Source organism: Maniola hyperantus, chromosome 5, assembly GCF_902806685.2.
Source record: "Maniola hyperantus chromosome 5, iAphHyp1.2, whole genome shotgun sequence".
NCBI classification, from domain to species: domain Eukaryota; kingdom Metazoa; phylum Arthropoda; class Insecta; order Lepidoptera; family Nymphalidae; genus Maniola; species Maniola hyperantus.
In genome coordinates, this window is record NC_048540.1 from 13966675 (window position 1) to 13992197 (window position 25523).

Here is a 25523-nt window from a genome sequence, read left to right on the forward strand (position 1 = left end):
AAAAAAATATATAAAAATCTGTTTTGGAATGCACAGGTAAAGCAATTTCATATGATACCCCACTTGATATAGTTATCTTACTTCGAAAGTTGAAAATACTAATTATTAGTTCATGACCACACTTAACTTTTCTTGTGTGATATAATCACAATTTCACGGTTTTCAGATTTTTTGCCCTAATATCTGCTGTAAGACCTACCTACCTGCCAAATTTCATGATTGTAGGTCAACGGGAAGTACCCTGTAGGTTTCTTGACAGACCGACAGACAGACAGACAACAAAGTGATCCTACAAGGGTTCCGTTTTTCCTTTTGAGGTCGGAACTCTAAAAACCACGCTCGAGCACAGAAACTATCCAAAGGATTATCGCTATTCATATAATGTCGAATAGTGGCTATATTTGCACGTACAGATTTTAGGTAGACAGCTGTACGTATCCCGCTTACCCTTTTAAAGGGATGCTCGTTACATCAGCGTACATCATTGAAATATGCTAAGAGCCCACGGCTCGGGGATTTTGAACAAAAGGGGTTTCCAGAACACGTCGCGTCAAAACAAATCAACAAACCTTTTATAATGTGGGTTTTCGTCTGTCGTAATGTACATTTGTTTTATAAGTTTTGTTCTTTGTACATGTACGATTTTACAAGGAATAAAATGTTATATAATGAATATTATACATAATGTGTAGGTATAGTCTTCACGACTACAAGCAAAAGGTTATGTGTTATACTATCTAAATACAATCCAATGCCAATAACCATTTGCCTCATTTTGTAGTTTTAGTGATTTAGTATTTTTCAAACCGGCAATGTATAGCGTACAAAACTGGGGTCAATGCCACACCTACGACGTAGCATTGACTCCGTGTGGCCTACTTACGCAAATGGCTGTGACTAAAAATAGCTGGACAGACGGATATACAGATAGATGGACAAACAAAATATAGACGGACAAACGGACTGGACAAGCTATAAGGGTTTATTGTTTCACTACGAAACTCTAAAAAGGCGACACTAAGATAAACATAATAGTCATGATATCTATTATCTACACTGGGAACACAACGTTTTCTATTATAAAATTCAGATGTACAGTTAACACTCAAAATTATACCTTCTTCCCATATACTTAAGGTAAAAAATACCTAAGCAATGTTATTCATAGCACTCGCACAGGTATAATACACCTCACATTACGTTATTGTAAACTGGGGCGTGAAAACTTTCGTTTGCCATAATGCTTTTTGTTCAGCGGTTCATCATCATGATAAAAATATTGTATAAAATGTTAGTAGGAATATTATAAAAAACATAAATTTTTTAGGGGTGCCAACGGATCCCGATTCTACCTTGCCAATTCTACCTTGGAGGTAGAATTTCTAAATATCCTGAAATACTTATGCATTTCTTTATTTTTATTTAAAAGCTCAAATACTGATTCTTTTAGATATTATAACTTGAATGATGACGGACTTTCATACAAACTTTCATTTCCTATTTGTAAAAATCCTTTCATTGTAGATGCCTGAAGGAACCTACTGTCAAAATTTCGAGTTTCTAACCCAAGCGGTTAGGGCGTGCGTTGATAAATCAATCAGTCAGTCAGTACAAGTATTTTTATAAGTATACTAGCTGCCCCGGCGAACTTTGTACCGCCTAAAAGTCGATACCTTTTCAGACAATTTATAAACTTTTCTCTCCGTAAGAACCATCCCCGTACTTCAAGGAATATTATAAAAAAAGAATTAGCGAAATCGGTTCAGTTGATCTCGAGATTTGCGATCAGCAACACATTCAGCGATTCATTTTTATACATAGAGACGAGTAGATAATATAGATAGACAGAATATTGTACGTGTAAGAAACCGGATGAACTCATTTGTTTAATCAACGCCCAGTTTTGATAACAGACGACTTTTCTCCAGCATTTAGAATAGAATTTTCCGAGAAAGTTCGATCGCAATAACAATATTTTCATGTAAAACAGCATTGAATAAAGACCAAAGGAATCAAGTTGGTGTAGCGTTCGACATCTCGTGATATCATCTGAATCCCTCTGGATTTCTCTTTATTTATGTGGTACCCGTTGTTTTTGGATAAAGCCGTGAGTACAAGTCCCATTTTGTTCTATATTGTTGCTGTTTTGATATTGAATATGCGGTTTTGTTTTTGTCATTTGTATTTAGCTGCCCATAAGCAGGGACCGATTTATTTTTAGTATCGTTACCAAAGTACCGTAACTAAAAATAACGATACCTGATCCATTAACGTTTTATAGATACCGTTACCACTTACCAGTAAAAGTAACAATATATTTTATACTTACCGGTAATTATACACCTATCTCTATCTAACGATACACAGCTTACATACAGCATACAGCTTTTTTTAACATAACATAAAAAATGTTTGGTAGTTTTAACGTTAAAATCTCGGCCAAGTGCGAGTACGACTCACGCACCGAGGGTTCCGTACTCGAGTATTTTTTGACACTTTGCACGATAAATCAAAAACTATTATGCATAAAAATTAATAAAAATCTGTTTAAGAATATACTGGCAAAGCCCTTTCATATGATACCACACTTGGTATAGTTATCTTACTTTGAAAATTGAAAATACTAATTATTTGGTCATGATCACATTTAATTTATTTTTGTGTTGTAATCATAAATTCATGGGTTTCGGATTTTTCATTTATCTACATGTGCTATAAGTAAGACCTACCTCCAAAAATTTCATGATTCTAGGTCCACGGGAAGTACCCTATAGGTTTTTTTGACACATACGGCAGACGGAGAGATAAACGTACAGACAGACAGACGACGAAGTGAACCCTTATAGGATATAAGGGTTCCTTTTTTTCTCTTGAGGTACGGAACCCTAAAAATTAAGAAATTGTAACCATCCCTGTAAAGAGATTATTTTAACGCCATTCCGAACCAGTGGTAAATTAAAACTACCTGACTATTCATAAGTACTTGTAAAAAGTTTACATGAATAAAAAAACATTATATTCTATTCTATTCTATACAAGTACATTGATGTAATAATACATTTTAACAATTTGACTTTTGAAAAGAGTATGGTCTACTAAATTTTTTTTCAGCTCTTCTCGAATAAGTGAGACTACATAAAATTAAATATTTTTGAATTTCAAATGGTAAGTAGGAGGAATGTATACATTAGACGCTATTTGAAAAACAACGCTATGAAATAATATGACCGATTTGATCATCTTCTGAAGTAATAATAGACGAGCAATTTCAAAGCAATCATAATATTACAGAACTAAAATAGAGTACCTAAAAGCGTTTTCATATTATTCGTATAGATAGAAATCCGTCATTGATATTATATGACCATTGAAATAAATAGTACCTATCTATGTGGTATTGTTGATTGCGACCTTCTGAGAATAATCTGATATTAATACGAAGACATTTACTTGGAAACATTGAGAGGGCTATTGAACAAACAAAATGGCACCGATTCAGTGGTGCTTTAGCACCAATGCAACCACAGTGACGTCTGGATTCCAAACGGGTCGTTCATTAGTATCTAAGAGGTGGCGCTGATTTATTTGGTTCCAAAACTGTGAAAAATTTTGTTCGCTTGGGCATATCTTGTCATTTATATCGATGCTTGAAAGCAAAAATTTCGTTTACGTGTAACATTTTACATACAAGCTAAGCTTGCCAGCATGACATTTTGTCTGTACTAGTATGAGTCGCTGACGGCAGTCAATTTAATAGCCAGTGTTTGCTGCAATTAGTTGCCACTTGCCACATGCCTCGCTTCCAAACGCGTTTGAGCTAAGGCTATTTTTACACGCGTGTTTGATTTTTTCATGATATTATACGACTATTTAAATCTAGTAATCTAATAATATCTAAATGATCTGCGAAAAATTACAAGAAAAATTATCTTTTTTTAAATATCACTAACTTTTTGTATAAAAAACGGGCCAAATGATATCCACCTCGTTTTTGGTAGTCGGTTAAAAATCACTGACTGCAGTCAATTTAATTAATACTCAATCTGCAGTTGCCACATGTCAGGCTTCCAAGCCACGTCTGAGCTAAGGCGGCGTTTACATAGATGTTTGAGTTGATTCCCGTGTTTACGTGTACTAGATCCTAACAAGCTAGGTTGAATTTACCTACTTAATTATTGAAGCTTGGGATGGAACAGAAATCGCTTGGTTTATTATTTATTTGTGACTAGCTGATGCCCGCGACTTCGTATACGTGGATTTAGGTTTTAAAAATCCCGTGGGAACTCTTTGATTTTCCGGGATGAAAAGTAGCCTATATGTCACTCGAATCATGCAAAAAATCGCTTTGATCCGTTGCGACGTGATTGAAGATAGTGCCACAGCACAGTTGTATAAATAAACATCTTGTCTTTCTTTCTTTCTTTCAAATATTAAAAAGTGTTATTTTATTAAAAAGTGTTATAAGAACAAACCAACAAACAAACACACTGTCGCATTTATAATAGAGGTAGTGATTGACACATGTCTTTTGAATCGACCCCTAAAGAAGCCCCTATCCTAATAATAAATTTCAGTGTAAGTGCAGAAAGGTCCCTATGGAATAGGGTATCGGACTGTAGTACTAAAAATATTTGATTTTTTATATAGTGTGGTAGATCAGTCCACCTTTTCCTTTTATATATTTAAACTAGCCTATGGCCGCGACTTCATCCGCGTGGACTACACAAATTTCAAACCCCTATTTCACCCCTTAGGGGTTGAATTTTCAAAAATCCTTTCTTAACGGATGCCTACGGCATAATAGCTATCTGCATGCCAAATTTGAGCCCGATCCGTCCAGTAGTTTGAGCTGTGCGTTGATAGATCAGTCAGCCTTTTCGTTTTATATATTTAGAAGATAATGAATTCCAGTGTAAGTGCAGAAACCTCCCTAGAGGGAATAGGGTATTGGACTGTAGTAATAAAATTATGTGATTGTTTGTATAGTGTGATAGATGAATCAGTTCACCTTTTCATTTTATATATTTAAATTATATTTAAACAGTTATTCTGGACATTATTCAATTAAAACTGAGTTGTTTGGTGGCACAAGCCTCTTTTACAACTACGAGGAGAGACGACCTATTCAATAATGTCAAATGAAAGCCAGTATGTACACAGCTTTACAATCAAAAGTGGTTCAATATATTATGGTCTCGGCATGGCTCCAAGCCGGATATGGATGTGCGTGTCAAATAACGAATACCAGGAGCTTTTGTAAAACCCAATCAATATTTAATTTATATAACATATGCTGATTTGACTTGGCTTCGCATAGGTAGGCTTTCTTCTTCTTTTTATTCTTTGGGGCCATGCAGGTTCTTGAATACCCTGTATCTTAGTTTAGTCTGCCTACAGTTTCACGGCCCATCCGTTAACCGATTTCGACGGGTATATAGCTCAAACTACTCAACAGATCGGGCTAAATTTGGCATGCAGATAGCTATTATGACGTAGGCATCCGCTAAGAAAGGATTTTTGAAAATTCAACCCCTAAGGGGGTGAAATAGGGGTTTGAAATTTGTGTAGTCCACGCGGACGAAGTCGCGAGCATAAGCTAGTCGTCTATAAAATAAATACCTAATTATCTAATTCAGTAAACAAAACTATTTTCCTAACTGCAACCGTAAACAAAATAAATAAGAAAATAAACTAAAACCCATTTTGTCCAGCAAGTAGGGTTTTCTACGTTCGAGATCGCGAAGACCGCCTTTGTTCTAATAAATCTTTTATTTGAACTCTGTAACGTTTTGTATAAATTAAAATGAACTCCAAACGTTGATAAGGGTCAGTGGGAAACAAGGTAAAGGTGGATACATACTTGATAAGAAACACGACGCGATGTGCCACTACAATTCTTATTATTAACATTACTTAATTATTTATTGGTTGAACTAGTATGGCATGGATATAGTTAAAAACTTGGAGAGTGGAGACATAGGCTACTTTTTATCCCGGAAAATCAAAGAGTTCCCATGGGATTTTAATTTAAAGACCTAAATCCATGTGGATGAAGTCGCCGGTATCAGCTAGCAATATTTACGGGAAAGTTCGTTTGTTTGTTGGTTTGTCCTTTAATCAAACCGAAACGGAGTACCTACCGGATTAACCAGATTTTTTTACATGGACATAGTTGAAGACCTGGAGAGTGGCATAGGCTACTTTTAATCTCAGCTTCAATAGATCAACGGTTAAGGAGCGGACTGAATTCCGAAAGTTGCCGGTTCAAACCCCACCCGTTGCTGTGTTGTCGTGCCTACTCCTAGCACAAGCTTTTCGTTTAGTTGGAGGGGAAAGGGGAATCTTAGTCATAATTAACAAGGCTAATATTCTTTAAAAGAAATCCCAGAAAATCAAAGAGTTCCTACGGGTTTTTTGAAAATCTACATCCACGCGGATGAAGTCGCGAGCATCAGCTAGTTTTCAAATAAAAAGCTTCCAAAGTCGCGATATCTAAATATATAAAAGGAAAAGGTGACTGACTGACTGACTGATCTATCAAAGCACAGCTCAAACTACTGGACGGATCGGGCTGAAATTTTGCATGCAGATAGCTATTATGGCGTAGGCATCCGCTATGAAAGGATTTTTGAAAAATCAACCCCTAAGGGGGTGAAATAGGGGTTTAAAATTTGTGTAGTCCATGCGGACGAAGTCGCGAGCATAAGCTAGTTTTGCATAGTTACCTAATTAGGGATCATTAGCGGCGTTTCGTAAGTATGTCTCCACCTTAACACATTAAACGCTTGAGCTGATATTTCTGTTTTAATTACGCTTTCATTGCGTTACACCCTTTCAGATTTATTTGTAACAAGATGAAGGTACTCAGGCTTGTTTTAATTCAAAGGGCTGTAAATTAATGGTGAAAACATTAGGACGAAGAACCTCCTTTGTATGAAGTATGTTGCTATTATGCTTTATTGAATGGGATTTATAAGCTGTGATAGCCTAGTGGTTAGGACGTCTAGACGACTTCTTATCGGAGGTCGGGGGTTCGATCCCGGGCACGCACTTCTAACTTTTCGGCGTTATGTGCGTTTTAATTAATTAAATATCACTTGCTTTAACGGTGAAGGAAAACATAGTGGGGAAACCTGTATGCCTGAGAGTTCTCCATAATGTTCTCAAAGGTGTGTGAAGTCTACCAATCCGCACATGGCCAGCGTGGTAGACTATGGCCAAAACCCTTCTCACTCTGAGAGGAGACCCGTGCTTTGTAGTGAGCCGGCGATGGGTTGATCATGATGATGATGATGAATGGGATTTATCAAATTTTGAAATTTCCCTTCTAATTTTGAAGGTTATAGATAAATCTTATAGATTTGGTATGGAGGGTAGAAACTTTCATGATTTCATCTGAGCTTTCATGATTTATACCTACGTGCTGACTGCTGAGTGCTGACCCTCCAGACTCCGTCGGCTGAATTTTCAGAAAATCCTTTTTACGGTGGATTTAGATTAACTTTGACTTTGTCTTACCTATACTTTGTATTTATAATGATAAATAATTTGGATATTTATAGTTATTTTTATTCGTATCCCAATATTTTACAGTTTTTTATTTTGCTTAATTTAAAGTTGTGGTTTTTTATATATTACCTATATTTATTTTATATCAATATAATATATATTTTAGTTATTTAATTTGTATCCCAATATTGTACACTTTTTTCTTTTTGCTTAATTTGAAGTTGTGGTATATGTAAAAAATATTTGGTGTATAATAATAGTTAATTTAGATTTCATTTCGCTCACTACATTATTCACATTATTCACTTCAATATCTTTGTTCTTTAGAATTGACTGTCCTTAATTTAAAATTGGTTAAGCTCGCGGTCTACTTAGTCACGGTAATGTTATCTTTACAGTAATGTAACTCGGCCGTATCTTTGAAATAAATACCTACAGCAGCGCGGTACGTAAACATGCGATAGGGCTGCCCGCCTCCGGCATTTTAATTACATTTGCTTACTTTGTGTTTAAATATGTACTTGTCATTTGCCTACTTTGTGTTTAAATATGTACTTGTCATAATATTAAATATGTACTTGAACTTATTTTTAGTGAAAAAATTGCGCGGTTATTAAAAAAACAAAACACCGTCCGTTCGTCACTGCGGCACAGTCGCGACTGGCTGCACCACGAGCGCACCGCGAGATTGAGGCGCTTTTCGCCCATTTGTATGAAGTTGGAATACTGCTTATAACATTACCGTGACTTAGTCCTTTCCTTTCCGATGTAATTTTATTATTATAGCTCACAATCCACATAAAATGTATTCGAAGTTGTCGAGCCGAAAATATAAGGGCCTGTCCACATTCAATTTATCATTTCCTGAAATTTTATCAAAGAGTGCTTTCGTAACCTTAATCACTTATACCCTATTTCATTTTACAACGAGCCTAAATAAATATAGCCTTAATAATGAATGTGGGCCGAGTTAAATTAAGTTTCACTTTTCTTTTTTCACCTTGGACGTATTCATCCATACTAATATTCTGTCTGTCTGCTATAGCCTTTCACGGATCATCCGTCCAACCGATTTTGGCGAAATTTGGTACAGAGATGGCTTGGGTCCCGGGAAAGGACATAGGCTACTTTTTATCCGGGAAAATCAAAGAGTTCTCACGGGATTTAAAAAAAACCTATTTCCACGCGGACGAAGTCGCGGGCATCAGCTAGTTTATTCCGATCGATTAGTTGCGGATTATGTTCATATTGGCGATGACCGCAAGATTATTACGTTTGCGGTCAGGGTTAGCCACGGGTTAGCACACCATAATTATTATGTGTGCAAAATATTGTTATAGGTTTTGATATTTTTAGCTGTTTTAGAAACAACCTACCGACTGCGCCAAAATTTAAGAAATGAATGATGGGGGTATAAATTAATTGATACTCAGGGACCTCAATAGTTTTAACTTATTTTAATACTGAATAATGTCCGCGACTTTGTCCGCGTGTATATAGGTTTTTCCAAAATTTTCCGGGATAAGAAGTACCTACTTGCACCTGAATAAAAAAAAACTCAACCTTTGTGTTAATTCTAGGTATAAGTTATCTATATTCCTAACAGTCAAATCGGTTCAGTCAATGTTGCGTGAAGGAGTAACAAACATCCAAACTTCCCATTTATAATAAACTAGCTGATGCCCGCGACTTCTCCCGAGTGGATTTAGGTTTTTATTAAATCCCGTGTGAACTCTTTGATCTGCCGGATAAAAAGTAGCCTATGTCCTTTTGAGATCCAAGCTATCTCTGTACCAAATTTCGTCAAAATCGGTTGAACAGACGCAGATAGACAGACACACTTTCGCATTTATAATATTAGTATGGGTAAGTCTAAGTATGGTATATTTCCACGCACATGCAAACTGTGGAATCTTTCCCTTCGGCGGTGTTCCCATTAGATTACAACATGGGTTATTCAAGGGGCGGACCAACAAATTCCTGAAAGGCCGGCATCGCATTGGTGGTTCCTCTGGTACTGCAAATGTTCATGGGCGGCGGTAATCACTATACATCAGGTGACTTGCCTGCTCGTTTGCTCGCCATTTAAAAAAATATATATGGGTAGTAATAACATAAAGTACGAAATCTAGTAAACGTTAAAATACGAGTACTTATCTTTCTTTCTCCGCAAAAAAACTGATATCCTACCAATATTTGTACAGGGCAAAGATGCCTGTACACTTAGTACGAGATTTTATGTCTCACCAACGTTGATAGTATTCGAATGTCGAAAACCTTCCGCATTATAGTAAACTGGATCTTAACTACCTTGTTTTAAAGCTCAAGCTTGTCTATACATCTACAGCCAGTGCTCCAAGCAGAAACGTTGCGAAATTAAAATCAGTTGCATTGAATTTTTGACTTCAATTCAAGGGCTTTTTAGATCCATTTTACTTTGACGGTATTATGTTTCGACTCTCGAATTCTAGCAACGGTTGGTGAGACGTAAAATCTTATACTAAGCGTACTGAGAAAATGTTCAGATGTTGTCATATTTCCCTCATCTGGCCATATTTAACCGTCGACCCTTAAACCGGCTGCCTGCCTCAGATAGGCAGCTTTTATTAATAGTGTTAATATTATACTTGAATGTGGAACATCTATTCGTGTCATTGTGGCAGGGATATTAAATTTCGCAGAAGATTTCTGTTATAATGATGTAATGTTACTAATAATACACCTCAATTTTAGCGTTCAAACTATATTATATTAATGGTCTAATTATAAGTACTATATAAGATGATGCTCGAAACTTCGTCCGCGTAAGTCTCCTCCTCTCATTAGGTTTTTTAAAAACCCGTGGGAACTCTTTAGTTTTCCGGGATAAAAAGTAGCCTATGTCCCTCTTCAGGTCTTTATCTATACCCATGCAAAAAATCACGTCAATCCGTTGCACCGTTGCGACATGATTAAAGGACAAACCAACAAACCAACAAACAAACACACTTTCACATTTATAATAAGGATACTGATATGACTTTGGCGTACTTGTTCATACAGATTTCCTTTTTTATTTTAGCGTAGGTAAATAAATTATGCTAAAAGATGCTCCACAGAGATCCCCGGAGTGCTCATTTCATGACTAGGAATTAATTTGTTGGAATCCCACTTTGCAATACTCTTATTGTTGACTTATTGTTCGGGCCTTTTCAGCGATGGAGAATGTATAGTCCGCGACAGGTCGAGATGGCAATCGGAATATGAGATCGCTCGCCCACACCTGTGGCCCTATCGCGGTTGTTTGACAGCTACAATGTCACGATCGCAATCATCTCTGATTGGTTAATGCTCGCTCACCATTGGCTGCAATGCATTGTCGCAACAAGAATGGCACAAATTCAGCCAATCAGAACAATTGAGATTGTAATAATGATTGATGTAGGTTTTAGACAATCGCCCTACGGGTTAACGCGGGGGCTGTGCAGTTGTGCGGGGCGTTCTCTCCCCGATTGCCATCTTGACCTGCCACGTACTATTCTTAGGTCTGATGAATCACTACCCCTGTTGTAAATGCGAAAGTGTGTTTGTTTGTTGGTTTGTTGGTTTACTGGTTTGTTGGTTTGTTGGTTTATTGGTTTGTTGGTTTGTCCTTCAATCACGTCGCAACAGTGCTACGGATTGACGTGATTTTTTGCATGGGTATAGATAAAGACCTGGAGAGTGACATAGGCTACTTTTTATCCCTGAAAATCAAAGAGTTCCCACGGGAATTTTGAAAAACCTAATTCCACGCGAACTAAGTCGCCGGCATGAGCTAGTAAAAGATAATAAATAACATTTCACATAGAACACCTTAATATACTAAAGAGATCGCATGCAAAGACAATTCGCTAGACTTGCTAAAGCCGTAAAGGGCGTAATTTTTTGTACCGTCGCGATCACATCTGACTTTCCGGTTAAAAATTAAATAGCACTAGCTTTACGGTGAAGGAAAACATGGTGAAGTAACCTGCATGCCTGAGAGTTCACCACAATATTCTCAAAGGTGTGTGAAGTCTGCCAATCCGCACTTAGCCAGCAAGGCAGACAATGGCTTTCTCATTCTGAGAGGAGACCTGTGCTCAGTAGAGGGCCGGCGATGAGTTTGATATGCCGACGATAAATAAAATTGTAACTACAATCACAATCATTAAAAATAGGTTACAAATAACTAGTAGGTACCTACTATTACAACTATTAATTATGGGCATACATTCATGATCAAGATCATGATTATGTTGATAAAAGTATGAAATATATTTTAATTAGTTTCCTCCTTGTATTCTAACAGACATTTGTAAGTCTTTATGTATGTTATACGTAATAATAGACCTGAGTATTGTTACAAACGTTATCAACTCAGTCAAAGGCACACAAAGCCATTGTATAATAGCCTTTATATACATAGTATTAAGACCTATACATATCATCAATGTTAATGGAAGCTTCTGTCTAAGATTAAACTACAGGCATACCCTAGATGCAGGCTGATTGAGCAATTAATATGTGCCAAGAGCCCACCAGATTGATTTGTTTCATCCAAGCTATGACGTCATACCAGTACCCACAGCGTAATGGACCAGGGCAAAACATATTAAGGTCTCCATTAGTAAGCACCTAGTACACATTGACCTAATTTATTCGGCCACTTGGCGTACATTTTTCGCGTGTGGCCAGCGAAGGATGACACTTGTGTGGGTTTTTATACAAACTTCAGAGGATCTTGGAGCAATTTGGAAATTGCGTTTAACATTGGACTGCACTTGCCAAAAGCATTGTTCCAATGTGTAGTAGTCATAACGTTAGTGAAACAACAGCTTATGTAACGAATGAATATAATAACATGCATAATCAGTAGGTACCCATATCAGTACCCATTTATAAATGCTAACGTGTGTTTCTTTGTTGGTTTGTCCTTCAATCATGTCGCAATGGAGCAACGGATCGACGTGATTTTTTGCATAGGTATAGTTAAAGACCTGGAGATAGACATAGGCTACTTTTTCTCCTGGAAAATCAAAGAGTCTCCACGTATTTTATTGTATTTATTTAATGTTTATTTATATTTTGAGTATTATGAAAAAAACAGTTATCGACATAAACTTAACTAAAAAAGATATTTATTCCCTCTGAAATATTGATGTTTAGGTGGTGATTTTTACAATATTTTATAAAAGCGCATTTTATCATTTTGACGTCTTAATGTTGGCTATGATTCGATCACACTAATTTGAAATATACCTATTAGCAGTGGCGTGCACAGGGTTTGAAGCAAGGGTAGGCATTAGTTAGGTAGGAACCTGTTTACTGGCAGGTCATCATGAAAAATATGCATTGAGCTGTTACAACCGGGTAAGCAGTGCATTTATGCCTCTATGACCTGCCTATTAGCGATATCGTGGTTTTCGTGCAATTTTTGAAGCACTGATTGCCAATCTTGTAGTTTATCATATCACTGGTGCCAAGCGTTGACCAGACTAATTTGTTTCAGGCAGAATGTGTTAAGGTCTCCATTAGTAAGAGCCTGGTAATTTACTCAGCCATTGCACTTGGCGAACGTGTACAAGACCACTTGGTGTACATTTGCCGCATGTGGCCAGCGCTGGCTGGCTTGCTGACTTATGTAGGTTTGTATACAAACTTCAGAGGAGCAAAGCCTGCTCTTGCTAAACGCATAGGCCAATATATACTGGCATCATAACATCGATCCAATGACAGAAGGTCAATTTTGTGAACCTGTATCAATCATTAGTACAATCTCAATTGCTGTGATTGGCTGAATTTGTGCTATTCTTGTTGCAACAATGCATTGTAGTTAATAGTAAGCGAGCGTCAACCAATCAGAGGTGATTGTGATCGTGACATTGTAGCTGTCATTCTACCGCAATCGAGCAGCATGTTTACCATCAAAACAAGTGATATTTAATTGCTTAAAATGCACATAACTCCGAAAAATTAGAGGTGCGTGCCCAGGGTCGAACCCCACGAAAAGGAGGCCGATTTGTTAACCACTCTTCTACACTCTCTCTTTAATGCGCTAATTATTTTGTTGTTGTTATGTAAATATTTAGACATTTGATATTGATATCAACATAGGTCGAGTGGCTCTGGATACCATGTAGCCGCAAGATATTGCGTTACGGGCACAGGGCTGCCTCAATCTGTATATACACGGTCTGATTTTAAGACGAAATGCGATTGAAGCTGTACACGGGCGCTTTCCAGACGCGTTGAGGGCGACTTTGAGCGGTAGTCTAGGCCGCCCGAGCGCAAATTCGATGCACGCTTTTTATAAATATTTATATTCAAATTTCTACGTGCTCTGTTACCATAAAGTAATACCATAATCATTTAGTGTATTAAACGTTGAACATAAGGACGAAATTTTATTTAAAATTGGTTTTATATCAATCGAATAAAACTGGTTTTTCTCCTAATGGTTGTGTAAAAAATGCGTATTTTGGAGAAACTTCACAAATTTTTTGTAGCGAGCCAAATTGTTGTGTTGAGTCGTTGTCCTCGAAAAACATGCTCACCCCAAGCACCCAAGCAAGCGGCTGTGAGCGAACGGGACGGCTGGCGTCGATCGTGCTCGCTCCCGCTCGCGCGGCTAGAATCAGCTGGTGCAAGCGGTTATTCAACTCGTTGTTCAAACTTGCAGGATTTTAAAGTATTTTTGGTCAAAATATAACCCGTACTAAAAATGATTGCAATCGATTTTGTTACTGATTCTGAACAAACTACTTTCAGGTTTTGCGTATACTAAAACTAACGTTGTAGATATAGATTTTCCAATTTCCAGCAGTTGGTATTTAAATCAAATTTAGATGTAGATAAGTATATATCTCGCTGTAAAAATTGTGTGAAAACTCCTTGCCCGATCCCAGTAATCAAAATATAAAAATTAATTTATTAAGATTCATGGAAGCTCAACCCTATCAATATCGGGTTTAATTGGACAGACAGAAAGCCTGTCGTATTATCAATCGTTATAGATACTGGTGGGTTTAATTGAAAATATCCTCGTGGCGATGATGCTCGTAATACATAATATGGGAATTTTAATATTATACATGCATACATCGAGATTATGTGCCTTAGAATTATATTTGTACTTCGTGATTGCTTTTTAGGATTCCGTATCCTAAGGGTGCCAACGAGAGTCTATTACTAAGCCTCCACTGTCCGTCTGTCTGTCTGATTGTATCTTATGAACCGTAATAGGTAGAAAGTTGAAATTTTCAGTGTGTATTTATATTGCCGCTATAACAACCAATAATTAAAATGGCCGCCATGGTTTTTTTTTTATTTAATGAAAAGTGAACATTTTACACCACACTTTTAGACCAAAGCACAAACGGAAATTGGTGTTTGCAATGTGCAGCCGAAATAGACCGTAGTGTGTATAGTGTTTTATCTTATGTACAGTACGCGGCCGAAAGTAATGTACCTACATCGACCTTTAGAAGGAGATAGCAAATTTGTAGAGCACTGTCTCTGTCGTTGAAACCGACAAAACGTCATATAGGTATGAGTGACAGAGACAGCGCTCTACAAAGCCGAAATGTCATTCTAAAGACCGATGTACATTACTTTCGGCCGCGTACTGTACCATTGTGCAGGAGAATCAATTAAGCAGATGGACCGTAAAAAGGAAATAGCTAGACAGACAAATATGCAGATACACAGAGAGACACACATTCGCGTTTATAATAATATAGTATAGATTTGATTATTTACTCCGTCCGTGCATTTTGAGTGATTTAGAAGACCATTCAACCAGTTATTTTATATTTTGCCTCAGTGAACGACAAAGCATAGACATTCCGTGCGTTCCATTAAAGCGTAAAAAGATCACGACGTTGGGCGGTGCATATTAGCAAGATTTGTACCCACTGCAGTTAAGCAGAGATGGATCGTGAAAAGAAAATAGGTAGACAGACAGACACACATTGGCATTTATAATATTAGTATAGATAATCCTTCAACTATCATCATCCTTCTGGGAATCTCACTCTGAATGCGACCTCATATAAGCGACAAGTCTAATCCGCTTCACTCTCGCAACTGAACCAATGTAGCACTTTGAAAGCTCCTTCCAAACTTTACCATTTGAGATCGTTCGAATGCCGTTCACTAAATTAAGTCCCTCTGTTTCCAAACCAAGCGCTTTTGGCCATCAAACCGGCAACTCCCATTTGTTTTATAACCACTCCCTCAAACTAGGATTTATTCAGTATTTAATTAGTCCGTGCATTTTGAGTGATTTAGAAGACCTTTTCAACCAGTTATTTTATATTTAGACTCAGTGAACGACAAAGCATAGATATTTTGTGCGTTCCATTAAAGCGTAAAAAATCACCATGATGGGCGGTGCATACTTATTAGGTACCTACTCTACCACACGCGTCTTCAATTCGATAATAGCCCGGCTCCGTCTGTCACTTTGAATCGGGCAATCACGGCAGCGGCCAGTGTTGCATAACACAGTACGAAACTTTTGCTACAAAGAATAAACGACTAGTAAAATTCCAGCACTATACAAAGGCTTATATTTCAAATGGAAGGCTAAATATAAGGTACCAAACCCAATTGGGTATTTGACTCCAATTTTTTTAATACTTTATTATAAACTTGGATAAAAATAATGACGTAAACTGAAAAAACTAATTAAATCGATCAAATAACAAAAAAGTTTTATTTCTGTTCTGATTAGACTGAGATTGCGATATAGCATTTTGACGTCACACCTTACTAATGCCATAGTAGCTTCGTGCGGTTTCATACAAATTTTCGTTTTGCGAGAAAGGGATAGAAGACCCTTCCACTCCAAAATTAAAATGCCTGTAACTTTGTAAATATTTGTTGGATTTTAATCTTATTTTAATATTTTTTTCAGCGTACGTCATTATTTTTATCCTAGTTTACAATAAAGTAATAATATTTATCAAATTCAAAAGTAGGAAAATACCTAATTACTATTGAGATCGCAATTCGGATGAAGCATTGTACAAGATTTTTAAGGTATCATTCATAAGTTTCATATTTGGTGCTGCGTGAATTGATTCGGTTTCGTCTTTAGCGTTCCGTACCCGAAGGGTGCCAACGGGATCCTATTTATAAGCCTCCGCTGTCCGTCCGTCCGTCCGTATTGGCATCTCATGAACCGTAGGTTATCATTATCATCAACCGATGTACGTCCGCTGCTGAACATAGGTCTCTTGTTGGGACTTCCACACGCCACGTTCTTGCGCCGCCTGAATCCAGCGGCTCCCTGCGACTCGTCTGATGTCGTCCGTCCACCTAGTGGGGGTCTTCCAACACTGAGTCATCCGGTGCGGGGTCTAATATACCTACACAAAGGCTATATTTCAAATGGAATGCTAAATATAACGTAGCAAACCCAATTACTATCGAGAACGCAATTCGGATGAAGCATTGTACAAGATTTGTAAGGTATCATTCATAAGTTTCATATTTGGTGCTGCGTGAATTGATTCGGTTTCGTCTTTAGAGTTCCGTACCCGAAGGGCGCCAACGAGATCTCTTTACTGAGGGTGAGATCTATAGAGCGCAATCTGACTTTACTTAGACTTCTTCTTCTTCTTCTTCTTCTTCGCTCTGGGCTGGTTTCCGCACTTAAACGTTTCCGTCTGTTGTGCGTGCATTGCCCCTTTACTTAGACTTAAGACAAAGTTAAAACGAGACAGAGCTATATCTCTCACATATCTGTCTCGTTTTAACTCAATCTTAAGTCTGAGCAAAGTCAAAGTGCACTCTATAGATCTCAGCCTAAGTCTCCGCTGTCTTTGTAGTTTTCTAGGTTTCTGTAAAATGTATAGTTTTATAGCTACACGATCTTACATACAAATCTATTACTAAAATAGTGTCTGGTCTAAATTCTTCAAATCACTGCAGATTCAAACTAAGGAAAAAACAAGTCCATAAGTATTAAGTTACAGGATTTCTGAAAAATTGTATACAATATTGATAATAATAGCTATTATATTGTTACCCACTGAGAAACCTGATATTTAAGGACCATAACCCTTGGATAAATTGGACGAAAATCGTTTCCAATACGTACGAAATCAAACACACTCGCCTCTATTACCGAAATAGGCTCCAACCGATATCGAACCAATTATGCCTCACATTTAGGTGAAAAGTAATTTTATATTGTGGACAAGCTTATGCTTGTGACTTCGTCCGCGTAGACTACACAAATTTCAAATTTTTGGATTTTTGGAAGTCGGTTAAAAATAAATAAAAGTTTTCTAGGAGAGGCTTAAGGTTCGATATCATTGAGCCAATTCAGGAAATGTAATTTAGAGAAGTGGGTCAGGGGAGGATTAAGAGGACGACTTTTTGTAAGATATCCTTCCGCCAATCGTTTTAGGAAGAGATCTATATATACTACTAGCTAATGCCCGCGACTTCGTCCGCGTGGAATCAGGTTTTTTTAAAATCCCGTGGGAACTCTTTGATTTCCCGGGATAAAAAGTAGCCTATGTTTATCTATACCCATGCAAAAAACTTGTAATAAGCTACCCGTGCGAAGCCGAAAAGAATATATAAAAGGAAAAGGTGACCGACTGATCTATCCACGCAGGGCTCAAACCACTGGACGGATCGGGCTGAAATTTGGCACGCAGATAGCTATTATGACGTAGGCATACGCTAAGAAAGCATTTTTGAAAATTCAAACCCTAAGGGGGTAAGTAATGTCCGAATATTTACCACGGCACTATAAAATCGAGCACTAGAGCAGTCAATTTCCCCGCGTAGCTTACAAAAACATTTTGTCCAGAGTGGTAATTTTCTTTTAAAAGCTCGCCTGACTGGTCTATGTATTATGAACCAAGGCCATGATCAGTTACGTATACAACAGTAGGCCAACATTGAAGTATCAAGACTCGTCACCCGCAGTAATGTCCCAGTATTTACCACGGCACTATAAAACCGTGCACTACAGCAATCAATTTCCCCGCGTAGCTCACAAAAACATTAGTCCAGAGTGGTAATTTTCTTTTAAAAGCTCGCCTGACTGGTCTATGTATTATAAAATTAAGGCCATGACCAGTTACGTATACAACAGTAGGCCAACATTGAAGTATCAAGACTCGTCACCCGCAGTAATGTCCCAGTATTTACCACGGCACTATAAAACCGTGCACTACAGCAATCCATTTCCCCGCGTAGCTCACAAAAACATTAGTCCAGAGTGGTAATTTTCTTTTAAAAGCTCGCCTGACTGGTCTATGTATTATGAACCAAGGCAATGACCAGTTACGTATACAACAGTAGGCCAACATTGAAGTATCAAGACTCGTCACCCGCAGTAAGGTCCCAGTATTTATCACGGCACTATAAAACCGTGCACTACAGCAATCAATTTCCCCGCGTAGCTCACAAAAACATTAGTCCAGAGTGGTAATTTTCTTTTAAAAGCTCGCCTGACTGGTCTATGTATTATGAAATTAAGGCCATGACCAGTTACGTATACAACAGTAGGCCAACATTGAAGTATCAAGACTCGTCACCCGCAGTAATGTCCCAGTATTTACCACGGCACTATAAAACCGTGCACTACAGCAATCAATTTCCCCGCGTAGCTCACAAAAACATTAGTCCAGAGTGGTAATTTTCTTTTAAAAGCTCGCCTGACTGGTCTATGTATTATGAACCAAGGCCATGACCAGTTACGTATACAACAGTAGGCCAACATTGAAGTATCAAGACTCGTCACCCGCAGTAATGTCCCAGTATTTACCACGGCACTATAAAACCGTGCACTACAGCAATCAATTTCCCCGCGTAGCTCACAAAAACATTAGTCCAGAGTGGTAATTTTCTTTTAAAAGCTCGCCTGACTGGTCTATGTATTATGAACCAAGGCCATGACCAATTACGTATACAACAGTAGGCCAACATTGAAGTATCAAGACTCGTCACCCGCAGTAATGTCCCAGTATTTACCACGGCACTATAAAACCGTGCACTACAGCAATCAATTTCCCCGCGTAGCTCACAAAAACATTAGTCCAGAGTGGTAATTTTCTTTTAAAAGCTCGCCTGACTGGTCTATGTATTATGAAATTAAGGCCATGACCAGTTACGTATACAACAGTAGGCCAACATTGAAGTATCAAGACTCGTCACCCGCAGTAATGTCCCAGTATTTACCACGGCACCATAAAACCGTGCACTACAGCAATCAATTTCCCCGCGTAGCTCACAAAAACATTAGTCCAGAGTGGTAATTTTCTTTTAAAAGCTCGCCTGACTGGTCTATGTATTATGAACCAAGGCCATGACCAGTTACGTATACAACAGTAGGCCAACATTGAAGTATCAAGACTCGTCACCCGCAGTAATGTCCCAGTATTTACCACGGCACTATAAAACCGTGCACTACAGCAATCAATTTCCCCGCGTAGCTCACAAAAACATTAGTCCAGAGTGGTAATTTTCTTTTAAAAGCTCGCCTGACTGGTCTATGTATTATGAACCAAGGCCATGACCAGTTACGTATACAACAGTAGGCCAACATTGAAGTATCAAGACTCGTCACCCGCAGTAATGTCCCAGTATTTACCACGGCACTATAAAACCGTGCAATACAGCAATCAATTTCCCCGCGTAGCTCACAAAAACATTAGACCAGAGTGGTAATTTTCTTTTAAAAGCTCGCCTGACTGGTCTATGTATTATGAACCAAGGCCATGACCAGTTACGTATACAACAGTAGGCCAACATTGAAGTATCAAGACTCGTCACCCGCAGTAAGGTCCCAGTATTTACCACGGCACTATAAAACCGTGCACTACAGCAATCAATTTCCCCGCGTAGCTCATAAAAACATTAGTCCAGAGTGGTAATTTTCTTTTAAAAGCTCGCCTGACTGGTCTATGTATTATGAACTAAGGCCATGACCAGTTACGTATACAACAGTAGGCCAACATTGAAGTATCAAGACTCGTCACCCGCAGTAATGTCCCAGTATTTACCACGGCACTATAAAACCGTGCACTACAGCAATCAATTTCCCCGCGTAGCTCACAAAAACATTAGTCCAGAGTGGTAATTTTCTTTTAAAAGCTCGCCTGACTGGTCTATGTATTATGAACCAAGGCCATGACCAGTTACGTATACAACAGTAGGCCAACATTGAAGTATCAAGACTCGTCACCCGCAGTAATGTCCCAGTATTTACCACGGCACTATAAAACCGTGCACTACAGCAATCAATTTCCCCGCGTAGCTCACAAAAACATTAGTCCAGAGTGGTAATTTTCTTTTAAAAGCTCGCCTGACTGGTCTATGTATTATGAAATTAAGGCCATGACCAGTTACGTATACAACAGTAGGCCAACATTGAAGTATCAAGACTCGTCACCCGCAGTAATGTCCCAGTATTTACCACGGCACTATAAAACCGTGCACTACAGCAATCAATTTCCCCGCGTAGCTCACAAAAACATTAGACCAGAGTGGTAATTTTCTTTTAAAAGCTCGCCTGACTGGTCTATGTATTATGAACCAAGGCCATGACCAGTTACGTATACAACAGTAGGCCAACATTGAAGTATCAAGACTCGTCACCCGCAGTAATGTCCCAGTATTTACCACGGCACTATAAAACCGTACACTACAGCAATCAATTTCCCCGCGTAGCTTACAAAAACATTTGTCCAGCGTCGTATTTTTCTTTTACCGCCATCAGTGGACGTATATTAGTACCACGTTCACGTGCCGAGTGCGAGCGGATGGAATAGTTTTTGCTGCCATTACTTTTACGTCTGGACTGGAATATTATTAAAACGTGAGGCACGTGGTTGCCTTTTTAAGTGGAACGATTGCTATATGATACCCGTATTGTCAGTTGTCACCTCTGTGAGAATATACCGCTTTTGTGGTTGATAACGCAAAAAATATATTGACCTGGCGCTACTTGGGTGGCATTTCCATATAACATAGATTACCAATAAAATCCTTTTTATTGGTAATCTATGCCATATTGAGAATTACGTAGCTTTAGTTTTAAGTTCTCGTAAAAATTATCACCACTTTTTATTATCTTACAAATCCAACAACTTACAATCAAAAAGTGTAGGTAATATTTATTGCCTATTTTGAATAAATTATTTGATTTTGATTTTCTATATGCAAAATCCCAAGTTTCTAGACCAGCGGTTTGAGCTGTGGTTAACACGTTGATACGTCAGTTGTTTCCCGTTTCATAGCCCAAATTGTAATTCATCAGTTAGCAATCAAAGATAAACTAACGTATCGTACTTTTAGTACAACAAGCCTGATTCGTATTTTGCCTGTAAATGCTTATTCTAACATGACTTTAACATCTCAAAATGCGGTTACGAGCAAGATACCTAAGATTTATACATTCTCCAATTACATCAAGTCTCTGAATTTAATTTAATAATTTTCCAGCATGTTAAGTAATAAAGCTTATGAAGATCCGCTAGTAATGGAGCCCCACGGGACCACGTTCGGTCCGCAAACAATTACATTACATCAAGCGTCGCCTGAGCTTTAATGCAATTAGAAGTCGGACTGCGTCCGATTTATACGCAATTGTGTCCAGAGGTGTTGATGGTAATACCGTTATGTGCGCACAATATGCCCACATTGATTACTAGGTTTTACCGTGAGCTTATCCTTTTTTTATTCATCATCATCATCATTATCAACCGATAGACGTCCACTGCTAGACATAGGTCTCTTGTAGGGACTTCCACACGCTACGGTCTTGCGCTGCCTGAACCCAGCGGCTCCCTGCGACGCGTCTGATGTCATTCGTCCACCTAGTGGGGGGGTCTTCCAACACTGCATCTTCCGGTGCGAGGTCGCCATTCCAGCACCTTGGGACCTCAACGTCTATCGGTTTTACGAACTATGCGCCCTGCCCATTGCCACTTCAGCTTTGCAACCCGTTGAGCTATATCGGTTACTCTAGTTCTCCTACGGATCTCTCATTTCTGATTTGATCACGTAGAGAAATTCCAAACATAGCTCTCAAATAATTTTTACTTTTTTTAGTGTTTATGGCTATTGAAGTCGTTTTTTTTAATTATATGAATAGATCTTCACTCAGTCACATTTTTTTGTTTCAGGTACAATAGCGCTCAGAGACGTAGCGCTAATAGCGCCCTCCGCCGTCAGATTAGGAGACACAGTGCTCCTCGGTTGCAAATGGACGCTCGAAGGTAACGAGACGCTATACAGCGTCAAGTGGTACCGAGGGCGACAAGAGTTCTTCAGCTACCTGCCCAAAGAGTATCCCTTCACGCGGATCTTCGCGCAGCCTGGGATAGACGTGGATGTGAGTACAGTTTTTATGCTTGTACCCTGTTTTCTAATCACTACCCATATTATAAATGCGAAAGTGCGTTTTTATAAAACTTTTGAAAGCTGGTAATTTTTTTAAATGTGAAAACCGATGTACAAGTTTTACAACTTAGATTGCGTGGCTAGACACTGAAGACGTAGTGGATTTTTCTAGTGATAACAAAAACCTTAAATACCTAATCATTGCCCATATTATAAATGCGAAAGTGTGTTTGTTTGTTGGTTTATTGGTTGGTTGGTTTGTTTGTCCTTCAATCACGTCGCAACGGAGCAATGGATTAGCGTGATTTTTTACATGGGTATAGTTAAAAGCCTGGACAGTAACATAGGCTACTTTTCATCCCGGAAAATCAAAGATTTCCCACGGGATTTTTAAAAACCTAAATTCAGGTGGATGAAGTCGCGGGCATCAGCTACTACAACACACACACACACTTTCGCATTTATTATTTATAATATGGGTAGTCATAAATATATAACTTTGTTTGGACTTCAAAAATAAGTTAATTAAATTCCCCAATGTTGAAATATAATAAATCATATTAAAGGTGTAATTTTGTAATTTCTAAAAGGAAAACGTTTGATCACTCGAAGCAGGAAATGATCGAAACAATCGAATTTGATCATTGCTTTCATAAAAATAAACAAATGACTTAATTTTGGTTTCAGACATAATTAAGTTCCACAATGTTAAATAACGCGTTAGATTATTGTATTGAAGGCAAAGAGTATGTAATCATGATTTTCTATAGTAAAACGTAAATCACTTGCAGAAGAAAATGATGGAAGCACTCCAATTTAATCTTTGCCATTCATAAAAATATAAAAATAAATAAATGACTTAGTTGGGCTTCAAAAATAGGCTAATTATGTTCCATAATGTTAAATAAATAACGCGTTAGATCGTTCCATTAAAGGTGCAATTTTCTTAATGGAAATGTTTGATCCTCGGTTTGATCTTTAAAAGCAGAAAATGATGGAGGCGCTCCAATTTAAATATTGCCTTTCATAAAAACAAACAAATGACTTAATTTTGGCTTCAGAAATAAGTTAATTAAGTTCCACCATGGTACTGATTCTGAGCACAACCTAATTTTAGAGTATTCGAATACTCTTCTTGCTAATGTAATATGAAAAAGATAGACGCAGTTTGACAGTTTTAAATTTTATTTTTAGATGGTAAACCCCGAGACTTTAGCGCACAGTCGCGAGCCTACTGTTTAACTTTGTAGCGTGCACTAAAATTTAGAGTCTTTAAATGTAAAGTTCATGTTCTGTCCCTTTTTAGCTTTGTTAAGAAGAAAAGGATGCAGATACTCTAAATTTAGTTTAGAGAAAGACAACGGAATCGGTGCCGTTAAATAACGCGTTACATCATTGCGCGTTCCACTGAAGGTCTGATTTTCTAAAGGAAAACGTTTGATCGCTGGCAGCAGAAAATGATGGAGGCACTCCAATTTAATCATTGCCATTCATAAAAATCCTCAGCGCTCGATTCAATTGAACTCATGAATATTTGAAAGCGTCTAAGCGAGGGTACCTTTCCGTTTTCGGAGCGTTTATTATACAGCATTTTATAAGTTTCTCGCTGTTTTTTGTGCTTTCGATGATGGAACGGCCATTTAGCTAGCATGTTAATTGAAATGTCTGACTTTCACTCTGGCGAAACAAAGTGGCATGCGATTTTATGGAGTGACTAGCTTATGCTCGCGACTTTGTCCGCGTGGACTACACAAATTTCAATCCCCTATTTCACCCCCTTAGGGGTTGAATTTAAAAAATCCTTTCTTCGCGGATGCCTACGTCATAATAGCTATCTGCATGCCAAATTTCAGCCCGATCCGTCCAGTAGTTTGAGCTATGCGTTGATAGATCAGTCAGCCAGTCAGTCAGTCAGTCAGTCAGTAAGTCAGTTAGTCAGTCAGTCAGTCAGTCACCTTTACCTTTTATATATGACACTTTGACTTTGCCCTGACTTAAGATTGAGTTAAAACGAAACAGATTTATGTGAGAGATATACGTCTGTCTCGTTTTTACTCTGTCTTAACTCTTAGCAAAGTCAGAGTGCGCTCTATCGATTTCACCCTGAGTAAAAGATGATTATGATGGTTTTACTCGCTTGCTTAGAAAAGCCCACAGGTTGGTTAAGTTGGTGTGCTAAATTCTTCTGACGATTTAAAAGCACTTAGAAAAGTTTATTATTTTATAAATATTTAGGTATATTATTAGGCACCATTTGATGCTGAGTTCGTCCACGTGGATTTAATTTTATTAATATTTAAGGTTTTTGATATCACTAGAAAAATCCACTATATTTCCAGTGTCTAGCCACATAATCTAAGTTGAAAAACTTGTACATCGGTTTTCACATAAATTTTCTTTTACCGGCTTTCAAAAGTTTTATAAAAATTCGACAAGGACTTGGCCGTTCATTAAAAATATCTGGAATCTCGAAAGTTACTCAGCATAATAATATAATTTGGAAAATTATTATCTCTCGCTAACTTTGTAAACTTTACCAAAGTTCAGGTTTGCTGCTTTAAAGTTTAGCGTCCTGGAACTATGGAGTAAGTGGCTTAAAGATAGGAGGAAATTTACTTTTCTTCAAATATGTTTTGTATCAT

The 25523-nt window shown here is 37.9% G+C and overlaps 1 protein-coding gene across 1 annotated transcript in view; it reads left to right on the forward strand.

Moving 5' to 3' along the window:
* LOC117982145 (uncharacterized) overlaps nucleotides 1–25523 on the forward strand; it is a 328575-nt gene that overhangs the window by 107213 nt on the left and 195839 nt on the right. The window contains exon 3 of the mRNA XM_034968440.2: nucleotides 22665–22873. Within this exon, the coding sequence (XP_034824331.1) occupies nucleotides 22665–22873 (209 nt within the window). The remainder of the gene's footprint in view (nucleotides 1–22664; nucleotides 22874–25523) is intronic.